The sequence below is a fragment of the Poecile atricapillus genome, chromosome 2, assembly GCF_030490865.1.
Source record: "Poecile atricapillus isolate bPoeAtr1 chromosome 2, bPoeAtr1.hap1, whole genome shotgun sequence".
In the NCBI taxonomy this organism is placed as follows: domain Eukaryota; kingdom Metazoa; phylum Chordata; class Aves; order Passeriformes; family Paridae; genus Poecile; species Poecile atricapillus.
The window spans coordinates 14,546,381-14,568,160 of NC_081250.1; the positions used below are offsets into that span (position 1 = coordinate 14,546,381).

At 40.6% G+C, this 21,780-nt stretch overlaps 1 protein-coding gene across 7 annotated transcripts in view; it reads left to right on the forward strand.

Moving 5' to 3' along the window:
- Window positions 1-416: 416 nt before the first annotated feature.
- The window catches only part of EPC1 (enhancer of polycomb homolog 1), a 64,436-nt gene continuing 43,072 nt past the window's right edge, over window positions 417-21,780 (forward strand). For 2 of the 7 annotated variants that reach the window (XR_009276792.1, XM_058830835.1), the window contains exon 1: window positions 14,368-14,807. Coding sequence is in view for 4 of the 7 variants with exons in the window: in XM_058830835.1 (XP_058686818.1) it covers window positions 14,655-14,807 (153 nt within the window). In the remaining 3 variants the exon portion in view is untranslated. Of the gene's footprint in view, window positions 563-1,304; window positions 1,409-14,365; window positions 14,808-21,780 lie in introns of those variants that run through there. The other 5 variants (XM_058830838.1, XM_058830837.1, XM_058830840.1 and 2 more) reach the window with 4 other exon arrangements.

Here is a 21,780-nt window from a genome sequence, read left to right on the forward strand (position 1 = left end):
GTTATTCTATCTTGCACTGAACAGGGAAGGTGTTAGAATTCGCCCGTCTTTTCAGAGCCCAGCTCCAGCAGGCACTACCTGACTCAGCTCACAAACTAGAGCCACAGCATCAAATTTCCCAACCCACTTAATTTGAAAGCCTGCCAAGATAGGTGAAAGACCTTATAAATATGTAAAGCAGGAAGTTCAAATTACACAGTGATGTAAATTCCCAGTGATTTATGCCCTTTTAAAAACAATAAAAATCCTCGAGAAACTACAATGTTGGTGAATATGCTTCCCTCCCGATGGTGTCTGGCGGTGCCGTGCGGAGTTTGGCTGATGTATTGTACTTTTCGTGAGGATTTTATTTTGGATTTCTACCACTTCCTGGAGGCCAGGGGGAGGCACAGTGGGAGGAACCAAAAAACTCGGTGCCACAGCCATTTTGTTTGTGGGCAGCATGGTAGAATTCTGTCAGTCAGTATAAGGAGGGGTTTTTAAAACAGTATTTATGGAAAAACTATTCCTGCCGTAACGGATGTATCTGTTGAATTTAGTGTTAATTTAGTTCTTTCATAAGGTAGGTATTTATAATTGTAAGTAAATTGAGTATTTGTTGGGATTCAAGCCTCCCCACTTTCCAGGAATCATGGATTTTGTTTCAGGCATGACTGGCTCTTTCGGATGCTGCGAAGCTGCCGGAGCCCGGCGGGGCGGGGGTGCCGCGGGGGGAGGCCGAGGGATGCGCCGGGCGGCACAAACTTGCTGCGGGGTTCGGAGTGGGGGCGGGGGCGGGGGGAGGGACGGAGGGAAAACGGCGAAGTCTTGGAATTATTTTCTCCAACTGTCTTTCTTTATTAATTCTCAAGAGGCAGCTGCTCTCTCCGAGGGGAGGATGAGGCGTGGGGTTGCGCGGGGCGAGCCGTAGTTTTGCAGTGTCACCGAAAACCAGCGCTAGACTTTGGTCCTGTGTGCTCCAGAGGCGGGTGTAAAATGGCACACTGCATTTTTCCAGGCGGCGGCGGGGGGAGCGGTGGGGCGGGCGGGGGCACCGCTGCCCGCGGAGCCCATCGAGCCCAACGCCGGCCCCGGCAAAGTTGTGACCCCGGCGGCACCGGGTCCCCCGCCCCGGCTGCGGCCGCCCGCCGGCATCGCCCGCCGACCCTCGGGAAGCCGCCTCCTTCCTCGCCCTGAGATCCTGGCGGGGTGACGGGGAGGGGAAGGAAAGAAGAAAGAGAGGAAGGGAAAAAAAAAAAAAAAAAAAAAAAAAGAAAGAAAAGAAAAGAAAAGTCTCACTTTCTGCATTTGCGAAATATTTTAAGGATGTTCGGGAAGCCCTTTGCAGCATGGAGGTGGCTGGTTGTAGGAGAGCGAGTATGCAGTCCATATTGTTACAGCCCTTTTGCAAGGGCTGCCTTCTTCGAAGGTAAGTTTGTGATTTTAACCAAAAATATTATTTTCTGCGGGTTTTTGGCGTGTATTAGTGCTGTGGAGGATTTTCGTTGTGTTGATGAACAAAACGTAGTCTTGTATTTTTCATAGCTTTGATCTCATGTGAATCCCACCCAACGGTGTCTCCTTAATAGCGACAATTACTGAAGTCAGTTTTGTTTCCTCTTTAAAATTTTATACACGCGAAGATTAAAAACAATTTAACTTCAATTTAGGAGTATAAGAACTCAAATATTTTCCAGATGGACTTGGGTTTTTTTTTGGTTCTGGCTTTTTGTTGGGGCGGGGGGGCAGGGGGGAATTCTTTACCGAGTAATAAACGGATCCAGGACCAAATATGTGACTGTCTATATAAATATAATGCAGCTCTCGTGTATTAAGAAGCATATTATGTTGCTGCTGTATGGTGTGATGGTAGCTAAAAGAGTTTACAATGCCATTTGTGATGGCTCTTGATGGATTACTTTGGTCTAAAGTAAGGGGGAAAACTGCCCTTGGTATGGTGAAGGTGGAGATGGACATAAGAGGGTTCATATTAAGTTATGTCTCTTACTAAACAGTGACCTTTTTATTTACAAATTCCAGCTCTTGTGATAATTAGCTTAAAGCATTAGTTATATAAAGGTTCTTATTTCCCCACACTTCACTTAGATGTCTTGGTGTTGGGTTTGTTGTTTTGGTTTGTTTTTTTTTTTTTGGGGGGGGGGGTGGAGTGGTTTTTTTGATCCTTTCCAAGAAGGTACATTTGGGAGACATCTTGTAATTTTTGGCATTTTTCTAGGCGCTTTCCTTTTTTTTTTTTTTTTTTTTTTTTTTTTTCCACCCGGTGGGAGATCTTTTTTGTTTTGCATTGCTCTGTGCTGGTGGCGCTGTGGGGCTCCGAAACAATTCGTGTCCCTGGCTCTAAAGGGGGAGGGGGCCGGGGGGAGAAAGGTGGGGCACGGGTTGATCCATTGTATTTTTTCCTTTTCTCTGTATCAAAAGTAACCTCAAATTAGTAAGAATGACGATTAAATTGTATCTTTATGAAATTGTAGTGTCGCATGAACTATGGCCCGGCAGAGGCATGACCTCACCCTTTAGCTGGTTTGTGTAATGAAGCAGTTCCTTATTTATTTTTTTTTTTTCAATCCTGTACCTAGAGTCCAGTTTTCCTAAGTGATGACATTTTCGGTCCCACCCCCAAAATGATTTTACAGTGGCTACAGATGAAAGGTTTTTAAATTATTTTTTGCAGCCAATATGGAAGGCTTTGGCACACACTTATTGTGCAACTAGTCCATTGTTTGCTTGTTGTGAAGTTAAAGGTTCCATCCACGGCTGGTTATCAAGCCCTGAGGTCCCCCTTGCTCGAGTGCTTGGATATGCAAATCTCCTGATGAGGTCTATAGGAGTTTGGGTTGTGTATGAAGGCGAGGTTGAAAAGTAGGGGAAACCTAACATAGTCCTCCAGATTGTAAGAGTATGCACCTGAGGTGGGTGGGTTATTTCTTTCCTGTTGCTAAGTGGAGCATGCATTTGACACATCTTTATAAATGAATATATGTTAATGTGTGTTGTTTTGTTTTGTTACAACCTACAGATCACCTCGGTTCTAAGCGCAAAAGGATTAGAAGGCTTTCTGCTAACATCCATATTAGGTGTAAGAAAACAGAAGTGATTAATGTTCTAGGATGGGTGGGAAGACATAGTCAAGCCCATGATCAGAGCATGTATTGGAAACTCAACAGGTTCAGGAACAAATTTGATATTAAATTTAACACATTTCTAAGCAATCAATGTGCCTGTAATTTTGGAGTGATAAGAGCTGATAATTTTAGAGGCCTTTGCATCTATTTTACATTTCAATGTCTTCAGTATTTTCAAAGAATAAATTTGGCAAATACTAGGCAGTTTGAAATGGTCTCTAAACTTCTCATGAGTGTTTAAATCTTAAAAAATGCTTCTAGATTTTGGTTCAAAGAGTCTGCTCATTAAGTTAATTAGTTTTATGGAAACTGATCTACAACTTCAGTAGATCTGTGTAATGGTCTCTTATTCGTTATCCTTTTTTAAAGGAAGGTAAATTTTGTTTCTGTCTTAGGTAAAATACACTTGCAACCTTCTGCCAGTAACAAACATATCCAAGAGAGCAGCCAGCTTTTATCCTTTCCAGTCTGTCAGACATGATCTGCTTTTATGGATTCTTGGCTGGAGCAGAGACATGGTGGCCTGTGACAGTGCAGTATGACCATTACTTCTTTGGTGTTCTGGTACAAATCTTAGATCTTGAGAACAAATATCAAGACATAAACCCTCTTAGAAAGTGTAGATTTTGGCCATCCTCCATTTCAATTTCCATTTCTGAGATCTTATCACTAGGACATAAGGTTGGCATTTTGGGCACAGTTCATGCCAGTAGAAGTAGTGCCAGTTGTTGAATCTATTAAATAATTATCAGTCTTCGAGAAACACTGGGTTGTTTAATTCTGATGCAACTTTTCTTTTTTGACATCATTTAGACCAATGTTCAGTGTGCTCATCCATGAACAACAGTATTGAGCAAATGATAAACTGAGGTGCTTACTGAAGGTATTTTAACGTTCTTCTTCTCATCCTGTGCCATGAAAGCGATGCTTTCTTGTGGCTGCAGTCTGTGCATGAAGGCCATGAACAAAGTGATTGTTGTGATCTTGCTGCTCAGAGTCAGCTCAAGCTCAGTGAAACCAACAAGAACATGAAAACTGAATGGAAACTTGCTTCACACTTGCTCCCATCTCTCCCATTCAACTGAGGCTAGTCTTTAACTTTGGTTGTTGGTTTGGAACTTTGAAGCTTCATCTGATAAAAGTGTCTGGTTTTACTCCTATCAAATCATAAGATGAGAAGAGTGAAATGCTGATCTTCTGCGATTCAGTGGTTTTCACACTTCTCCTTCCTTTTTGAGCATTGTGTTGCCAATTAGGAGTAAGAAGTATTTAAGGCTTTGCATCCTCTCAAAGCTACATAACAACTAATTTACCTTGTGCATCTTCTGCAGAAATGCCTGGAAGAGTAATTTCTGTGGGGTGGTTCAGTCTTTATTGTGTTTTCCCTACCTCCTCCTTCTGAAATATCAGTATGTGGAATTCCAGGACCTAAAGCATACAAACTTTTTTGGTTTTTGGGTAGGTTTCTTAATTTTCTTCCTTACGTATACCTCTATTTCTAAGGTGCCAAAACTAATGTATTTTTCTCCTAATACAGTTTCCCTTTTACCTAGAAAGTCTATGTAAAGTCCAGACACCTTTGAAAGGTATTCGGGTCTCTTGGTTTAAAACTATTTGAAGTATGGCATCATACTATAAGCCATTCTTTTTCAAGAGCTTAATACAACCTGACCAAAATGCTCTTTGTGCCTTTGTGAGATTAGGCTTACTAACGCTACTAGTATCATGTACTCGAGTAAGAGTCATGATAAAAATGTCTAAAAATGTCAATAGTAGTTAGAGCAAGATGTTTAGATTCCAGGCAGATATAATCAGCTTCCAAAGTTAAGCAAAATATGGTGCAAACTGTTCCTCAGAAGGGGTTTGGTGGTGCAGAAGAACGTTTTTGGGGTTCAGTTCAAACAAAAGCCATACCCCTGCTTCACCCACTCATATGTTGTGCTCTCCAGTTTCCTATGCTGATAACATACCTTGGTGCCTGGGACTCCTGTCTGTTACCTCTTAAGGGTCCTAAAGTACTCATTGTGTCCTTGATTCAACAAGGTTTCAAAGGTGGGGGTGCTATTTTTATATTGGACACCTTGTGACATAATCTTGTTTCTCATCTTTCTTACCTCATAACTTTGCTAGCTGTACTTTTCCACATACATGTCAGCATCAACTTGTAGCAATGAATAATTAGTTTAAAACTTACTTCAAGGATCACCTGTTTCCCAGCTGTGAACAAAGGATAATTACATGCCTGCTTCACACTCATCTTCTACAAAATTAGGTCTCTCCACATCTCTTCCTTACTGATATTTGCATGACCTTTCGATGTTATGAAATTGTCTGCACTAACTCCTTCAAGCCAGAGGAACTACTATAGCTGGCACATCCTTCCACCTTTAGCATTCTTCATATTTTTCCTCTCAGTAAATAGCACAAGAAGTTAATTCATGTTACAGTGAAGAGACAATCCTAGATTTTAAATTATTTAGTAAATAGACAGGGTGGGGGAATATCAGTGCTATGAAATATTCTTCCTGCATTGCTGTTGTGAGCAGCAAAATATAACTTGGACAGATATGACCACACATCAGTGGCTTCAGGTCCTGTGGGCTTCTTTAGACCCTTTAGTAAGTCACATTTCCAATTTATTGTGTTACCACTGGACTCTCCAGGCGCAAGATAATACCAATACTATAAACTTCCTTCATAGAAGTTTTGTTCATGAATTCTCTACTAATAGTAGCTAGAGCCTGAAATTGGTGGCCAGAAGGTATTGCAGTGCTTAAAAAGTCAGGACATTTGCAAAAAATTATTTTCTCTGCTTATCTCCCAATATGAACAACAGAGAGATGGGAACTGTCAAATAACATGTGAGTCCTAGTCTTCACTACTTGTGCAGTGAATTGGGATGCTGTTTTGGAGCTCCTGGATGGAAATGGAAAGTTGCTCAGAGCCATCAACACCATACAACAGAAAACATTAGTTACAGATGCAATGTCTATTGCTTTGAGCACCTGTAAAAATAGCAAGGGCTCTAAATGTAGTCCATAACAATTCCAACTTGGAGCAAATTACTGAAAATGGTCAGATGCTGACTCACCATCCTCTGTTGTTGAGCAGAACCTGGATGACTTTTGCTAGGGAATGGGAAAAGTAATAGATTTTACAATGCATTGAGCGCTGGGATTTCCAGAGGAAGAAAGAAAAGGTGGGGTTCGATCTCATCCATGCTCCCAGGACTGCCTCATGGATTTTACTCAATAATGTTTAAATATAATATGTAGGAATTCCAGGGAACAGTGAGTAGATTTGTTCCTCCCAGAGAAGTCTTCCTTTTGTCAGGTTCTGTTTTGGTTTTTTCTTGGATTAAAGATCTGAGAAACAGGCCTGTAAGGTCACATTTCCCTGGATTTACAGAAAGCTGAGCTTGTGAGTGAACCAGAATCCCTGTATCATATACATTCATGTAAAATTTCTTTCACCTGTCTTTAGATAAGTATTGTTAAATCTGTAATCCTCAATGGAAAGAAACAGATCAAGTAAATCATAGTTCTAAAGAATGACAAAAGGATCCCAACAACAGCAAAAAAAACAAGCAAATAAACACAACCAAATTTTGAATGTCTGCTGTGATAAGAACTGCATCTTAAATTTAACTGAGTATCCTGATCAGGTCTCCATCTGCCTCCTGTGAGGCCTCCTAGTTCAGATATGAATGCCCTCACTTAATTAATGCCTGTGAGTTTGCTAATACTGACCTGTGCATGACTTAGGTAATGAAAAGTGAGCTCCTAATCCTCATTCCCTTCAGAGCCTTGAGAAAATCACTAAATGGAAGAAAGACCTTTGGCCTCACAGGGGTGTGCATCTGGAATAGTCATTAACACAAATAAGAATGAGCTTTCTATGTTTGTTCAAACATATTTAAGAATCAGGTGACTCAGATCTGGGGATTTCAGGGCACCCCTTTCTATTTTCTATTTACTTGGTGCTGCCATAACCTGATGACTAAAAGGATAACTTCTTGAAAGGGTCCTTTCACCTGACAGAATTTCATCTGTAATGCCAGGGCGTGTTTTCTGGCTGGATTTATTCAAAAGTTTTTGGGTTTTTTTTCTCAAGAAAATTTAAGAATTAATTTTAAAAGTTATAATGCAGAGCAGCTGTGTTATTTCTGATGGTCTTAAAGGTATCCACACAAGGCTGAACATCTTAATGTCTTTAGACAAAGTGATTGTGTATTCACAATTCAAGAAAAGTGCTGCAATCAGCATCTTTTCAAGGAGAAACCATGCTGGATAATGGAGGGTAAAAACATACCTCTGACAACTCTGCATAGACACTTTCTGTTTAGGCCATGTTCATCTATAAGCACATAATGAATGAAGATTCCATAAGAAAGTATTCTGCTTTCTTTCATCATCTCTGAATCAATTTCCAAGTTAAAAATTGAGTGTTGTGTGAATCTGTGGGATTTGAAAGGTCTAGTCAAGCAGACTTCCAGATGAGCTACTTTAATGTGAGAAACTGTTTTGCTTCCCATCTTTCATATTCCCCCTTGATATATTTTTTTAATTAAGTTGTGTCTCTTTATGCTAACACCCTTTTTGAGTTTCCTCTAAACCAAAAGCTCAGCAGACTTGGCATGTGTGACCAGTGGCAGGCTGGTGCACACTAACCCCAGCGTTAATGACAGGAGTCTGTCGTGTTCTCTTGGTTGGAGGAGCAGAATGTCAAAACAGCCGCAAAACTGACAAACTGTGCAGTAAGAGAATGGAAACAGAGGGTCTTTGTCAGAAATAGATGAGGGGGTTAAAGTCTTACCTGCTTGTAACCTGAATGATCGAGAAAACCACTCTCCATTTGGCTCTGTTTCTCAGGTTGCCCTTACAGCAGATTTGGGGATTTCACAGGCAAGGTGAGATGCAAATGCCAGTGATATCACAGCACCTCTGGTTTCTATATCCGACCTACATTAGGGACAGAGAAAATAAGGTTATGTGATTTCTGTTTTTCTTCTCACGCAACTTCATGTTTACATCTAAACCAAAACACTTCCCTCTCAACACCTGCCCATCTCCCACAAGTTGTTTGCATAGTCTAAATGTTGAAAATCCTCAGAAATTGCATTTTCTTCAGGTTAACCCCATCTGAGTTTTACATTTTTAAGCATCTGCTATTGTTCAAAGATATATAGATAAGGATATCTCAAAACAGTCTCATCTGATCAGTTCTATATTCAGAACTAGCCTCCTCTGCTGGATATTTACAGTCAAGCTTAATTCATTAGGCCTTTTTTTACCACTAATACAGCATTATTTATTTATGCTTTCTTAAGTATATATATAAACATTTGGTTATAAATATGATCATGATTATTTGTATCCCAGAAGACAAGCAATATTTTGTAACATTCACTGATGCTTAATTTAGTATAAATCAAACTACAGTGTGAATAAAATCCATTTCTAAAATTGAAAGAATATTTCTTTCATGCAAGCTAATAACAAGCTTTATAAATCCAAAAGCTGAGTTATTTGTATTTTATTAATTTCTTTGAAGAAATGTATTTCTCTTAAATAAAGATGGTATAGTCTGTATAAGACACTTAAGAACACATTCATATTAATTTGATATGGAATTCAGAGTTCACTCACACTGTAGGTATGTAGGTACTTCCCACTAACATTAAAATTAAAAAAAAATCTAAACATATATGTTAGGAAATGCCTCTTCATTCCAAGATGCATATGTACTTTCCTGCACCAAAAGATTTCTGAAGTCAAGTTAATTCCTGTCTAGGTATATAAGTCACTGTTTTCCTCAATTGTGTGAGGGAAGCAGAAAACCTACTTTCATTCTGATTCAGGAACTGCAAATTAAAGCATTTGGCTTTATATAGTAACTCCACATTAACTTAACGTCATATTATTTAACATCAGCAATGTAATTCTGAAGTTTGAAAATACTTTACCATACTAACCAGAAGCCCTGAGCACTTGTATTCATTTTTCATAAACTGACTTTCAAGACAGGATTTGTATCTTGGAAGTGTAAGGTAAAATCTAAAAATTCAGAGCATGTAATAGTAAGATATTCAGGTCTTAGTACTGAACTGAATTTGCTATTTTATTTGCATTTACACAGAGCCAGAGAACTACTAGGGTATAAGTAAAGTTTCTGAAGTCACAGAGCCTATCCCCTGTTTACCCCTTTATCCCATGTTGGGGTATGAGCACTGGCATTTGAGGTTTATGTAGTGGTGCCATGTGTGTGTTTGTGGTGGGGTTTTTTTTGTGTTGTTTTTAGCATAATGGTCAATTAAAAGATTTGGGACAGTGTGCAGACCCATGTGCAGCTATAATTTCTCTACTTCTGTTTTCCTGTTTTAGTCTTCCACCTTATACTGTGCAGAATATATCAAAGTTAGACATCCTTAACTCTTTGATTGATGAATTAGCAATTGTGTTGGCAAGAGAAGATAGGGCCTTTTTATTTGGTTGGTTGTTGTTGGTTTTGGTTTTTTTTAATTTGGTTGTGGTTTTGCTTGATTTCTTTGGTTTTTTGTTTGTTTGCTTGGGTTTTTTGTTGTTTGTGTTAGGGTTTTTTTTGCAAGAAAAGCATAAGGATTTTGCCCTTCTGCTGGCTCTTCTACTAGAAATAATACAGGATCATGTGATTAAATTTACTTGACTCTGAGATTATTCATGTGTTATAATCCGTGTTTGCAGAAGTCCATGCCTAAGTCAGAGGTGATAGCCAGTCTACCCTGCTCAAATTGTGTTTACCTAATAAATTGTGATTTTAGTATTATTATTGTTTTGTATATCAGAACACAAAATGTTTTGGATAAAGATTTTAAAAAAACAACAACCCAGAGCATAAAATCAGACTTTTTTTTTTTATTTTATTTTGTTCCCTTTTATCTTACTACTTAATCCTAAACTATTAGTTTGTGAAATGACTTGCTACTGAAGATGACTAAGTCAAGAATTCAAAGTGTGTCTAGCATTGTATTTTAGAGGGGATATGTGTTATAGAATGAAAACATGAAGGAGAAGATCATAAATCACTTTTAACCCTTATAATTCCTAGGATACCTGTTCTGAATACATTAAAAATTAAACAGGGAAAGACGTATTTCAAGACGGAAGAGTCTCAGCATAATTTGTGTCTTTTTACCACCACTGCATCTAAGAGAATAACTGCTTCCACTATAACCTGTTTTCCCTAGACACATAAAAACTTAAGTCTTAAAAGCAATCTATATAAAAGAAACTGATTCTTTTCTGACAGTACTAAAAAAAACCTCCATCAAATCCTTTATGCTTTCAGATAGAGCCCATTTTACCATTTTCTTGCTCATCTGTCTAGGTGATGTTGGGACAATGATGAGTCTGTAAAATAATAAGTCAATAATTCTTTTTGAAGTCTTCTTAGTTCTCTTATGGACAACTGCCTTCTCCACCTCTAAGAGTTTAGCTATCACTGGAAAAGTAGAAATCTGTCAATAGCTTTTGCTGCACCTCTCTTAGCTTTGTCTCTTCTCAGTAAGAGAATTGCTATCTAGTGGTTTTTCCTTCTCTTTTGGATATGGCTCCATGACATATCCATTTGAGGATCAGCTTAGTTTTCCTGAGAACACTGGACTCAACCTTTGAGTATTTAAAAAAAAAGCATTAAACCCCACCCCCTCCCCCCAAAAAAAACCAAAACAAACCCCCCCTAAAAAACCCAGGTCAACAAAATTGCTGTATAAATAAAGAGTTATTCGAAGCAGGGTGTAAGGTAGTCACAGGGTGAAAAAAAATTAAAATTGAAAATATTTATGGTACAAAAGTCAGTGTGTAGTTTACTGTAATACAAAATATAAACAAATCCTAATAAAAAAAACACCAAAAGTAATTTAAGAAAGCTTTTTTTTTCCCCCCTAAGTTGAACAACTGTCTCCTAGAATTTTATATCCCTAAAATACAAAATGCTTGAGGTCAAAAGGCAACAAAAATGATGTGGCTTAGCCTATATGCACATCAAGTGTAGTACTTTTGTGATGATTGCTGCTAGAATGGGAGGCAATATTAAACCTATGTACAAAAGGCTCCAATTCATGGTTAAATAAATGACTGGAAGTCTTTCTTGAACTCAGAGAGGTTTTAAGCCATAAAACTAAATAAATACCAACATTTGTAAAAACCTGTCAAACAGTACACAGGATTTGCAAACCAAAATAGAAGTTACGTTTTTGGCTTCACAAACCCAAGTTAGATGACAGCACAAGAGACCCATATCCCTTTATGTAGATGCATAGATCAAGTTGTATCTTTGCCCATAATGCTCATTCTGAATTTAGTACCTTTGAATGTATTTTGAAATGGTTATATTTGCCAGCTGCATAGCTGATACACAAAGTGCTTTCATTTTAGTAAAGCTTGTTCTTTTAGTTGAGATCATATAAAGATAAAACCTTAAAGAAATGCCCCAAATCATTTCAGCAGTTAAAAAAAAATAGCAATTCTAAGTATCTTTTAATTATATTTCAGTTGCTTTACCTTACAATTCTGTTTTTAAAATAGACGCATAGCACTTAGGTTCAACAAATTAACTTATACTTACTGATCTTTTACTGAGAACTTGCAAAGAGTATTTTGGTCACTATACAAAACATACCAATTCTGCATTAGCTACTGTCATAGTGCAGTAGTGATGTCTGCAGATATAAAGTGTGCATTTTGGTAAAAACTGCAAAATGGAAAAACACCTAAAATATACCTGCATTTTCTAACTAAAAGGAAGATAAAATGGACATACCATACTGGTTATGTTCTATACCTTTTCCAGTCACGATCTTTTACAGAACAAACATCAGGGCTGATGCCACATTGTTTTCAATTATCACACTTTCCATCTCACTAACAAATTAATTTAGAGGGTTAATCATCTTCTGCTACAAAATAGTTAAACGCAATCTCTTTTATTGGCAAAAAATTAAAAGCTGATGAGTTCAAGGGTTTCAGGCCAAAACTTTTTCTTAATGCACTATCCTCTTTGTATCCAAATGTTATTGTCCATTCTGCTTGCTCTGCACTTTTCTCAAGCCTGTGGCAGGCTTAGAAATGCAAAGGTCAATTAAGGATAAGTTTGAACTTGATTATTCTTCCTTTGTCGTTCAGGATATTTTAAATACTTTGGTTTTCATGATGTTAATTATGTATTGTTTTCCTTTCATCAGTATAAGTGGAGAGTTATATTTAATGGCTTTTTTTCTGCTTAGCTGCCAGGTGTTTCATTCTCATGTAATTTTTTAAGTCAAAGCTAATCTATGATGGCATATTGTAATTTTTTGGTTGGTGTTTTTTTCAGCACCTTAACTGTCTGCTAATTGGATAAACGAAATTATTCAGTATTTGTGGAAAAAGGTATAGATGTTTTATGGGCAATTTTAAGCTTTAGAATTAGAATACAAAGCAATATGCATGTTTAAACATTTGATTCTGATGTAAGTACTGAAATACAAATGAATTCAATGATACTCCTTAGTTCATGCCACTCCCCTTAAAAAAATAAAAAAACAACAAACAAGTCTCCCTTAAAAAAAAAAAAAAAAAAAGTCTCATTCTCCCTAGCAACTGTCTTCCATTGCATTACCCATTTGCAGTACAGGTAGAAATTAGCATCCCAGAGAAGTTATGAAGCCAAATGAGTTGCAGTTTAAGCAGTTTGGGAAACCCAGAGAGGGTTTTGGGTTCCCAAACACTCATGCAAATTGTTGTCTTGACTCTTCTGTTAACAACTGCATCTAGTAATATTTCATCTAGTGTCTAGTAGTGGTTTAAGGTTGAGGGTGGTATTATTGTTATTATTATTATTATTATTATTATTATTATTATTATTATTATTATTATATTTTTAAAATGGCTTTTGATTCTATTATAGAGATAATTGCTCAAATTGCTAAGCAAACTAAGGCTTTTCTATTTTTTTTTGTTGTAATATCTATGCCGTATTTTTGAAAATTCTGTTTCCCAAGAGTAGTATGTGATAAATAACAAAGTTCTGTCTATCGTGTGACAGTAAAAACTACAGTATTTGTCTTAAAAGTGGAGGGACACTTAAATTCAGCCAACACACAACTATCTTGCATTTTAAATGAAAATAAGCACAACTTCGATAAGATGGATTTCACTACCGAGCTAGAATTACATATAACCTGGTGCGAGAACATAGATGAGCACCTAAGTTCCGCAGCTAGACGGCTGCAGCCCTGGCCTGGCCGGATCGGAGCTTGACGTTCCTGTGGCCGCGCTGGGATGCCCTGGGGCGGCTTGTGCAGAGAGCACCGAGACAGAGCTAACTCTGCATTTCCGATCCCTTGCTTAGAGCCGAATAGTGCATCAATTTAATCGACTCATTGAGATGTAAACGAGCTTCCCTAATCAGACATGCTCAAGTGGGTTCTACCCATTGCCTGGGGTGAGCTCGCTTCAGCGGGTCACTGATAATAACTTAAGTCCGTGCAAAGCTCAAACCAGTTCACATGTCTGCACTTTGCTGCTGAACTGTTTCTGAAAACCTCAGAGAAACGGGGTGGAAATGCCGTTACGGAGGTGCCTGGTTCTTACGGTTCTTCACGTTTTCGGGCAGGTGTCCCTTTATTTAGCACGGACGCGAACTCTGTTCGACGACTCGCTGAGGGACAGCGCCCGACGGGCGGCTGCGGCTGAGGGGCCGCGGCCGGGCCCTGAGGCGAGGGGCCCCGACTACTCGCGGGGCGCCGCTCTGGCCACGGCCGGGAGCACCGCAGTCCTCCCGGGCCGGGGTAAATTCAGAGCCCGGCGCCCCTGTCCCACGGTCTGACCCCCGAGAAGCCGGAAAGGTCGGATCCGGCACCTCCCCGCCCCTCTCGCCCAGGTTTCCCAGAGCTGTCATGGTCAAGCGCGGCTCCAGGGGAGGTTCTCCCCGGGGTGAGGGGTGGGTGGCTGCCCCAACTTCCTCACCCCGGCAGGAGCGGAGCGCGGTTCCGCGGCACAGCTCGCCGGCCGGCGGGCGGAGCGGTGCCGCACACGCTGATTAAACCCCCCTTTGCTCCCCACTGCGCCCCCGATCCGGCACCGGCGGCTCCGAGCCTTCCCGCGCTCCCGAGCCCGCTCGGGCCGCTCGCAGCGTCCCGCGCTCCCGAGCCCGCGCCGCCGTGCCCGCGCCGCGCGCGCTCCCCCCGGGCGGCGCCGTGCCCGCGCCCTGCGCGATGCAGTGTGGGAATGGCTGTGGCGCTGGGGTTGGCTGAAAGAGGCGGCCAGTCGAGGTTTAATGTCCGCCATGTTGGCCGTGGCGTATTGAGCGGAACCGGAGCGGCGGAGGAGCGGAGCCAGCGCCCAGCCCAGCCGCGCCAGCGGGCGCCGCCGGGCCCCGTGTCGGAGTGCGCCCCGCCCCGCCGGGGGAGCCCCGGTCCCTCCATGAGATCGCTCGGCGGGGTCCGGCTCTCAGCTCGGAGCGCGCTTGCTGTCGCCCCCCCCTTCCCAGCCGGAGCCGCCATCGCCGCCTAACATGAGCAAACTGTCGTTCCGGGCCCGGGCGCTGGACGCGTCCAAGCCGCTGCCCGTCTTCCGCTGCGAGGACCTGCCTGACTTGGCCGAATATGCCTCCATTAACCGGGCCGTGCCGCAGATGCCCACGGGCATGGAGAAGGAAGAGGAGTCGGTACGTGAGACCCCCCCCCCCCACTCGGCCGGGTCCCACCATCCCCCCCGCAGCCGGGCCCCCACCTTCGCCTCTGCGCAAGCACAAAATGGCCGCCATCTTCTCCCCACTCTCCCCGCCCGCCGGGAGGGGGGGGACACCTGGGGCGGGAAGGCGTCGAGCCCGGCCGCCCCTCACCGCGCCCGAGCCCAGAGCTCCCTCACGGCCCCTTCGCCCCCCGCTCGTGCCCCGCAGCCACCGGCGGCCTCTCCGCGGGGCCCCGAAAGGCACAAAGGGGGTCACGTGACACCGCGGGGCGGCCGCCATTTTGTGTCTCGGTCCTTGGGCCGGGCCTGGTGCGGCAGCCGCGAGGAGCAGACGGGGCCCGGCGGCGGCGCCGTGCGCGCGCTGCCCCGCCGGGGGGCGCTGCCGAGCCGGACGGCGCCGTGGGGGGCGCGCGGCGGCGGGAGCGCGCGCGGGCCCGGCCGCCCTCAGGGGAGCGGGGCCCGGCGGGGCCCGTGCCTTTTCCTCTTCCCCTGCCGGAGATAGGAAGTGGAAGGGTTTGTGTTTTGGTTTATCTAAGAGCCCTGCAAGTGCCTTCAGACAGGCGCGGTATAACTAAAGTGTGGATAGTCCCCACGAAAGTCAGTGCTGAAGCACTACTCAGAGTGAGGAAATCCGTATTGGAGGCTAAAAGTCTATCACTTCCTGCTCGGTTTTGCTGTCTCAGTGGAGGATGAAACTTTAAACCATTTGAACTTCAGGGTCATTTAATCATTCACTCAGCACTTTCCAAGATAGGTATAACAATCAGTAGCTGTTATTGCTGAAGGTAAAACACTTGGTAACTGTTACTGTTGAAGACTCTGCTCTGAAGTGCGTTCTTTGCAGTGTTGTAAATCTTTAATTATTTCCGTACTATAATCAGTTTTCCCCATCTGTGCATTAAGTACAGCAAATAGGGAAGTACTGTAGAAACACGGTTATGTAAGCAGGTTTTGAAATTTGGTGCTAAGAACAAAGGTGACACTAGCTCAGTTGGTTAGAGCAGTGTGCTAATAATGCCAAGGTTGTGTGTTCCATCCCCGTATGGATCATTCACTTAAGAGTTGGACTCGATGATCCTTGTGGGTCCCTTCCAACTCAGAATATTCAGTGATTCTGTGACAGTTGTAAAATTTTGAATTTTTCTAGTTGTCAGATTTCCATTGTCCTTTGAAGGTGACATACTGTAAAGTTTCTATTTGTAGTTCTAGATGTAGCAAACTAGGAATTAACATTTGTTTTAAGAGAGGTATCATCTTTAACGGAGTTTTCTCTTTGTGGCACTATGGGTCTTAGTTAATGGATTCAGTGAATTTTTATGAAATGTCTTTAGGCAGAAAGATTTCTAGAGAGTAATGCACTTTACATGTTGTTGTCCACTCTCTGAGGCTTTTTTTAGCATAACTCCCTATCATTCTAACATAATTTGATACTTCCAAGTCTTCTGCAAGTTTTAAGTTTCTTTACAGATCTGCTGAAATGTATATTGTGAAGTGTAGTGGTTTTGTGGTTGTTTTTATTTTTCTAATTGGTAGGTTGTATTTCATCGGGTTGTTTTGATGGTGCTTATTTTTGTGAAGATGCTTAAAACTTAATATCGATTGAGGAATATTTAAGTGGTAGGTAACAGTGCTTAGGTTGTTTGTGTTTCTTTTGGGCACAATGGATATATTCTGAATTGATATTTGTAGATTCTGAATATGAGAGAAGGCACCTTAATTTCCTCTTGTACCAGTATTTTAAATTTTGTTGTTTGCTATGATGCTTGCTGAGTTTTTCAGCTCAAGAGAGTGAGAGTGCGTGCATGCATTTATGTAGAAATGTCAGGTTACTGTCTTTCTCTTGTACTGTTTGCCTGGCAGTTATAAGTTTTCAGGCTAGAAAATTACATGGGCTCCCTGTAGTCTCCCTAAACCCAGATGTATATGTCCTAGCTAAGTAAAAGTAGTCATGAGCAAAGAAAATATTTTAAACATTAATTATAAGACTTGTTTTTGTGGTTAATGTGATGCTTTTGTTTCCAAAATTTAGCTTTGAGGGTTAGCTCTAGGAGTAAGTAGACACTTCCCACAGCAGAAGTTTGTTCCTGCATTTGTTTTGAATGTGTTTGTATGCACACAAACACACACCCCCAAAAGAAATTTGTTTGCCATCAGTAAGCACAGGTGTCTTTCTGAATCTTTTTTGGACCTTCTTATGTAAAATACTTGCTATTAAACTTTTGTTCCTTATTGTTTCTGGCAACTTGCTAAATTACTTTCCCTCCCTCTTGTTGCCCTAAAAAGCTTTCTCTTCAGTTTATATTAGTGTTGTCAACAGAGAGCCCAATTCTGTGACTTAAATTGTGGCAAATCTCATAGGTTTCATACCCTACTGTGTTCTGTTTCCCAAACCTCAGGCCATGCAGGATTTTGGTAAGTTGGTAGTTTGTGTTATGTAGCTGAAGACTTGAGTTGGAGGATTTTTTCCCTAATGCTTACAAAAATGATAGATGTTTTTGTTACAAACAGATGGCAAAGTGTCCATAAGATTCTGGAGGAGAGGATGTCTTCAACTAGTGTGGATTAGCATTTTTAACTTTTTATAAATAGAATTCTGACATTGGTTTGAGTTTTGCATAAATGTAATTTTAAATGAACAGATATTTGGAGCTAAGAGCTCTCCTCTTGACTAAATAACTTTCCCTAGGGAAAAATGCAATCAAAGAGATTTAATATTCAGGCATCAAGTCACAAGATATTTAAATGACTAATTACTGTTTTGATGCACAAAAAGGAATCTTATTTTGCTTCCCTTTCATCTTATCTTTCTCCCATCCTGTTCCTAAAAAGAAGTAAATAGCTGAAATAGTGCATCTTTCTTATTACAACTGGAAACTTCAGTTCAGAAGTGATATTCTCTAAGAGTCTTCTGAAGGAAAAAACAACCTTGCTGAGTCAATGGGAGTTGTAAAATATGCAGTTGATTCAGGGATATAGTCTTTTAAAGAAAGTGACAGCTAAGGGCCTTAAGTGGTGTCAATTCTCTTACTAGTGGAGTCTGCCTTGCTTCAAGCCATGGCTTCAGTCAGTGGTTTTGTTTGGAGGTAAAGGACTAATAAAAAAACTCTTTGACATGCAGACTGTGGAGGTTACCAACTGATCCTATGTTCTGACAGTTGGTTTAGCTGCCAGGTTTCTGAGATAAAAACATTGTGGCTGTTGCCAAGTCTGTCGCTACATCTAAGAAACTAAAAAGTATCATGAGACATACAGAGCTGAAAAAAAAAGCCTTCAAAATTTAATGAATCTTCTTATGTAACAGCAAACATCCCCCTATATTATTTCAAAATGATACTTTTGAGCAAAACAGATCCTCAGTGCTGTAATTTTGAGAACCAGTCACCAGACCACTGTTAATAATACAGTAATGTAGGTTTGGCTATCAAGTCCATGGATAATTGTGAGTAAACAGGTAGGTGGAGTAGATTTATATTTTATAAAGGACTTTTAAAAAGGTGTTGCTTTGTGTATCCTGTATTCCTGTTTCTGAGGAGGGTGTTGCTTTTTTTTTTTAACTAGAAATTCAGATTCTAGACTGAAAGGAGACAGCTGGAAAAGCAGAGCAGAGGTAACTTTAGTTAAGCAAGATAAAAAGTGAAAAAATATGACAGACTGAAGCTTTTTGAACATGTTCAGTGACATTTCAGAAAGAAACCATGCATAGCTCTACAGGCAGCCTAGATTTGATGGCCTCCAACCAAACCAAGGTAAACTACAAAATTTGTTTTCCTTGCATTTTTTGAAAGGAAAGTAGAAAGAACACACTCTACATCCCTAGGCTCTAGATTTTCTTTAAAAATAGAGATTTGAGGGGAGTGGAGGAAGGGGTGCTAAAACTTTGTGGATAATTTTAAGAAATAGATCCTTGTGGAAGATTATGAGTATAGTTGGCTGAGTTTTGGGGTTTTTTCAGGACATTTTAAAAAGGAGCAAAGCCATGCATTTGAAGGACACCATGTCAGCATTATAAGGCATTTTTTAAATGTTGAGAAATTAAAATTTCTTAGTTGAAGCATTGCCCTAGCAAAGATTAGCATGACCAGGGATACTTTTAATTAAGTCCCTTAGATCTAAGAAATTAATTACCAAATAGAAAAAATTGTCTGTGTTGGTGACATTTCCAGAGTTAATAACATCCCTAGAGTTGTGGGAATTACAGGTTTGTGGAGGGGGGTTGTTTGACTTTTTCCTTGAGTGAGCTTGTTATACTCATGTAAATTCTGATAGTACTGTGGTATGCCAAGATTTTGGGTGTTAGTTTTGATTTTTTGTCTTGTGTGTGTTCAAGTTTGGATAGGTTAAATGCACCTCCTCCCTCAGGTAAAGTTTTATAAATGCCAGTGTCTTTGGCATTTGGTGTTGAGGCAGGAAAGGAGTGCTGTCGGTTTACTGAATTTTTCCTAACTCCCGCTTCTGACTGGGATCCTGGTCTGGTGATAATCCTTGTCCTCACTTTAGCTCTGGAGTAGCTGCTTGCTTGCTTGTCTTACTAGATTTCTGACAGTGATGCACTACATGGAGTTGTTTTCTTGTGGATCACAGTTTAAATTTAAAGCTTGATTTCTAATTTTAGTTAGTGTTGCTAGTTACAGATAGAAGAATGAAGCACCCAGAGTCCAAAATTATAATCTGTACAGCTGCTCATTCAGTTCTTACTGTTTTCCTTTGTATATGTGTCATGGTATAACTGACAGCTTGCACAGCGGGTGGAATGAAGTCTGTATGTGTAATTATCATTTCTGGATACTGTCATACTTTGTTACCTGGTGTTTGAGCAAACTGTTGAAATAGTTTAAACTGTGCTTTTGATTTCTTTAAATCTACTGTTGTATTATCTTTCTTGCCCTGGCTTGTTTAAGAAAAGCTTATTTGTTAAAATTTCATTACTAGATGTCATTTTCCCCCTTCAGCATGACCTGTCAGTATTTGCTAAATGCTATAGAATACCCAGTGAAGATAAGCTAATGTTCATTCAAATGCTTCAGAACACTTCAAACATACTCTCTAATAGGATGTGTCTTAATTTGACAAAGCACTACATGGTAAATTTTCATTTACGCAGTTTGGATAGGCTCAAGGATCACATCCTTTCCATGGAACTGCCTTGGGCACTGCTAGCACAGGTCTCTGGCAAGCCATATCTGCACAGAAAAATGTCTTTCTCCTCCCAAATCCATACTGCAGGCATTGGGAGGCTACCATATTCAGGGTCTCTTGCTGCTGAAACAGCTGTTTTTAGCTTATCAAGGGGGAAAGTTGGTAAGGAATGTACAAAAAGGCACCTATATGTTACGATCTAAGCCTTAATGAATTCAAAATGTGTGAAGTAAGCATGCAGCTGAGGTGTAGTGAGTCAGTGTATGAACAGTGTTAACTTATATATGGAAGTTTCACTAAGGGTTCTCCAGTCATTTTTATTATATTCTTGCCAGCATATGAATGCCACTGCATTCTGTGACTGCATCCATAAAAGTGTGTATTTCTAATTGTGCGCATGGTGCCTTAATACTCTTAAAATAACCACGGCCTTACTGTTGCATGATTCACAGATATTGAGTATTTTAGAATCTTGTTGGGGCCATCAGAATGATATGAACATAAAATCATAGCAGGTACTGTAACAGAATCATTAGTTTCAAGTCTGGCCTTGGTTTTGTTTTGTTTTTTTCTTTGATGCAGTGTTAGAAAAGTCTATGAAGTTTTTTGCTTACTAACAGAAGAGAATCTGTGCCCCATCTCCAGCCGTGGACGTCCTGAAATCTTAAGCAGGACAACAAATCGGGTCAAATTTCAAGTATAAGAGTAATAGTGATGACTTCCTGCATATTCCATCTTCAGTTACACCAGAGTTTTCTGTTCTATTTGATGTTATTTAAGTTATATTTAAGTTATTCTGTGCACCTGAGCATTCACGCAAGTTAGGAAATCTGGCAGATCATGAGTAGTATCTTCTATAGTGAGCAATTCATGCACTGCCTTCAGCTACTTGAAGAAGGTTGTTAATCCTGTGATGTGAAACCCACCTGTAGTATCAGTGCTCCCTTTAAAGTCAGAGAGATGGTGGTGGCATAGACTTCTATTACAGGTTGGTGCAATTTATTTGAGTCTGGGATAAGTTTGAGTAAATTTTGCTTCTGGTTTCTCACTGGGATGGGCCTTCATTTATGAAGAAGATGCATAGATTATGCCTTTGGGATTTGACAACTTCCTGGATGCTGACAGTTCTGTGTAAAAGTTGAAGAATCATGATATATGCCTGACACCATAGGGAAGTCAGGCACTAACTTGAAATTGTGAGCAGGGGACTGCCATGAAATTGGTTTGATAAAGTGGTGTTCTGCATATGCTGTCAGTTCAGCATGTGATAGTGGGAAAGGTATATATGCTGTGCTCTAAAATAATCCTGAAAATACTTAAACTCTCAGAAAACAGTAGGCGTTGGTTATGCATTTCAGAGGCTTCTCCAGGAAGTTCAGATTCTGTTTTGAAATCAGACGGAATATGAATTGGCAGACTTCAGTTTGATTATTGTCTATAATACTAATATTGAAAGAGGTATTTCCTTTTGGAAGCAGGATAATTAAGACTTTTTCAATAATCTTAATGGCATGAAGCCATGTCAAGTAATGTTTAGGGTGGATATTAGCAAAAGCTTCTACATTCAGAGCACGGTTAGGCACTGGAACAGGTTCCCCATGAAAGTGGTCACAACACCAAATCTGACAACAGTTCAAGAAGCATCAGGACTGCTCTCAGGCACATGGTGTAACTCTTGGGATTGTTCTGGGCAGAGCCAGGAGTTGGATTTGATGATCCCTGTAGGTCTCTTTCAACTCTGGATATTCTGTGACTATTCTGTGTGTTACATATGTATACAAAACCAGAATAGTTCCTCTTAAGAAAGCTGT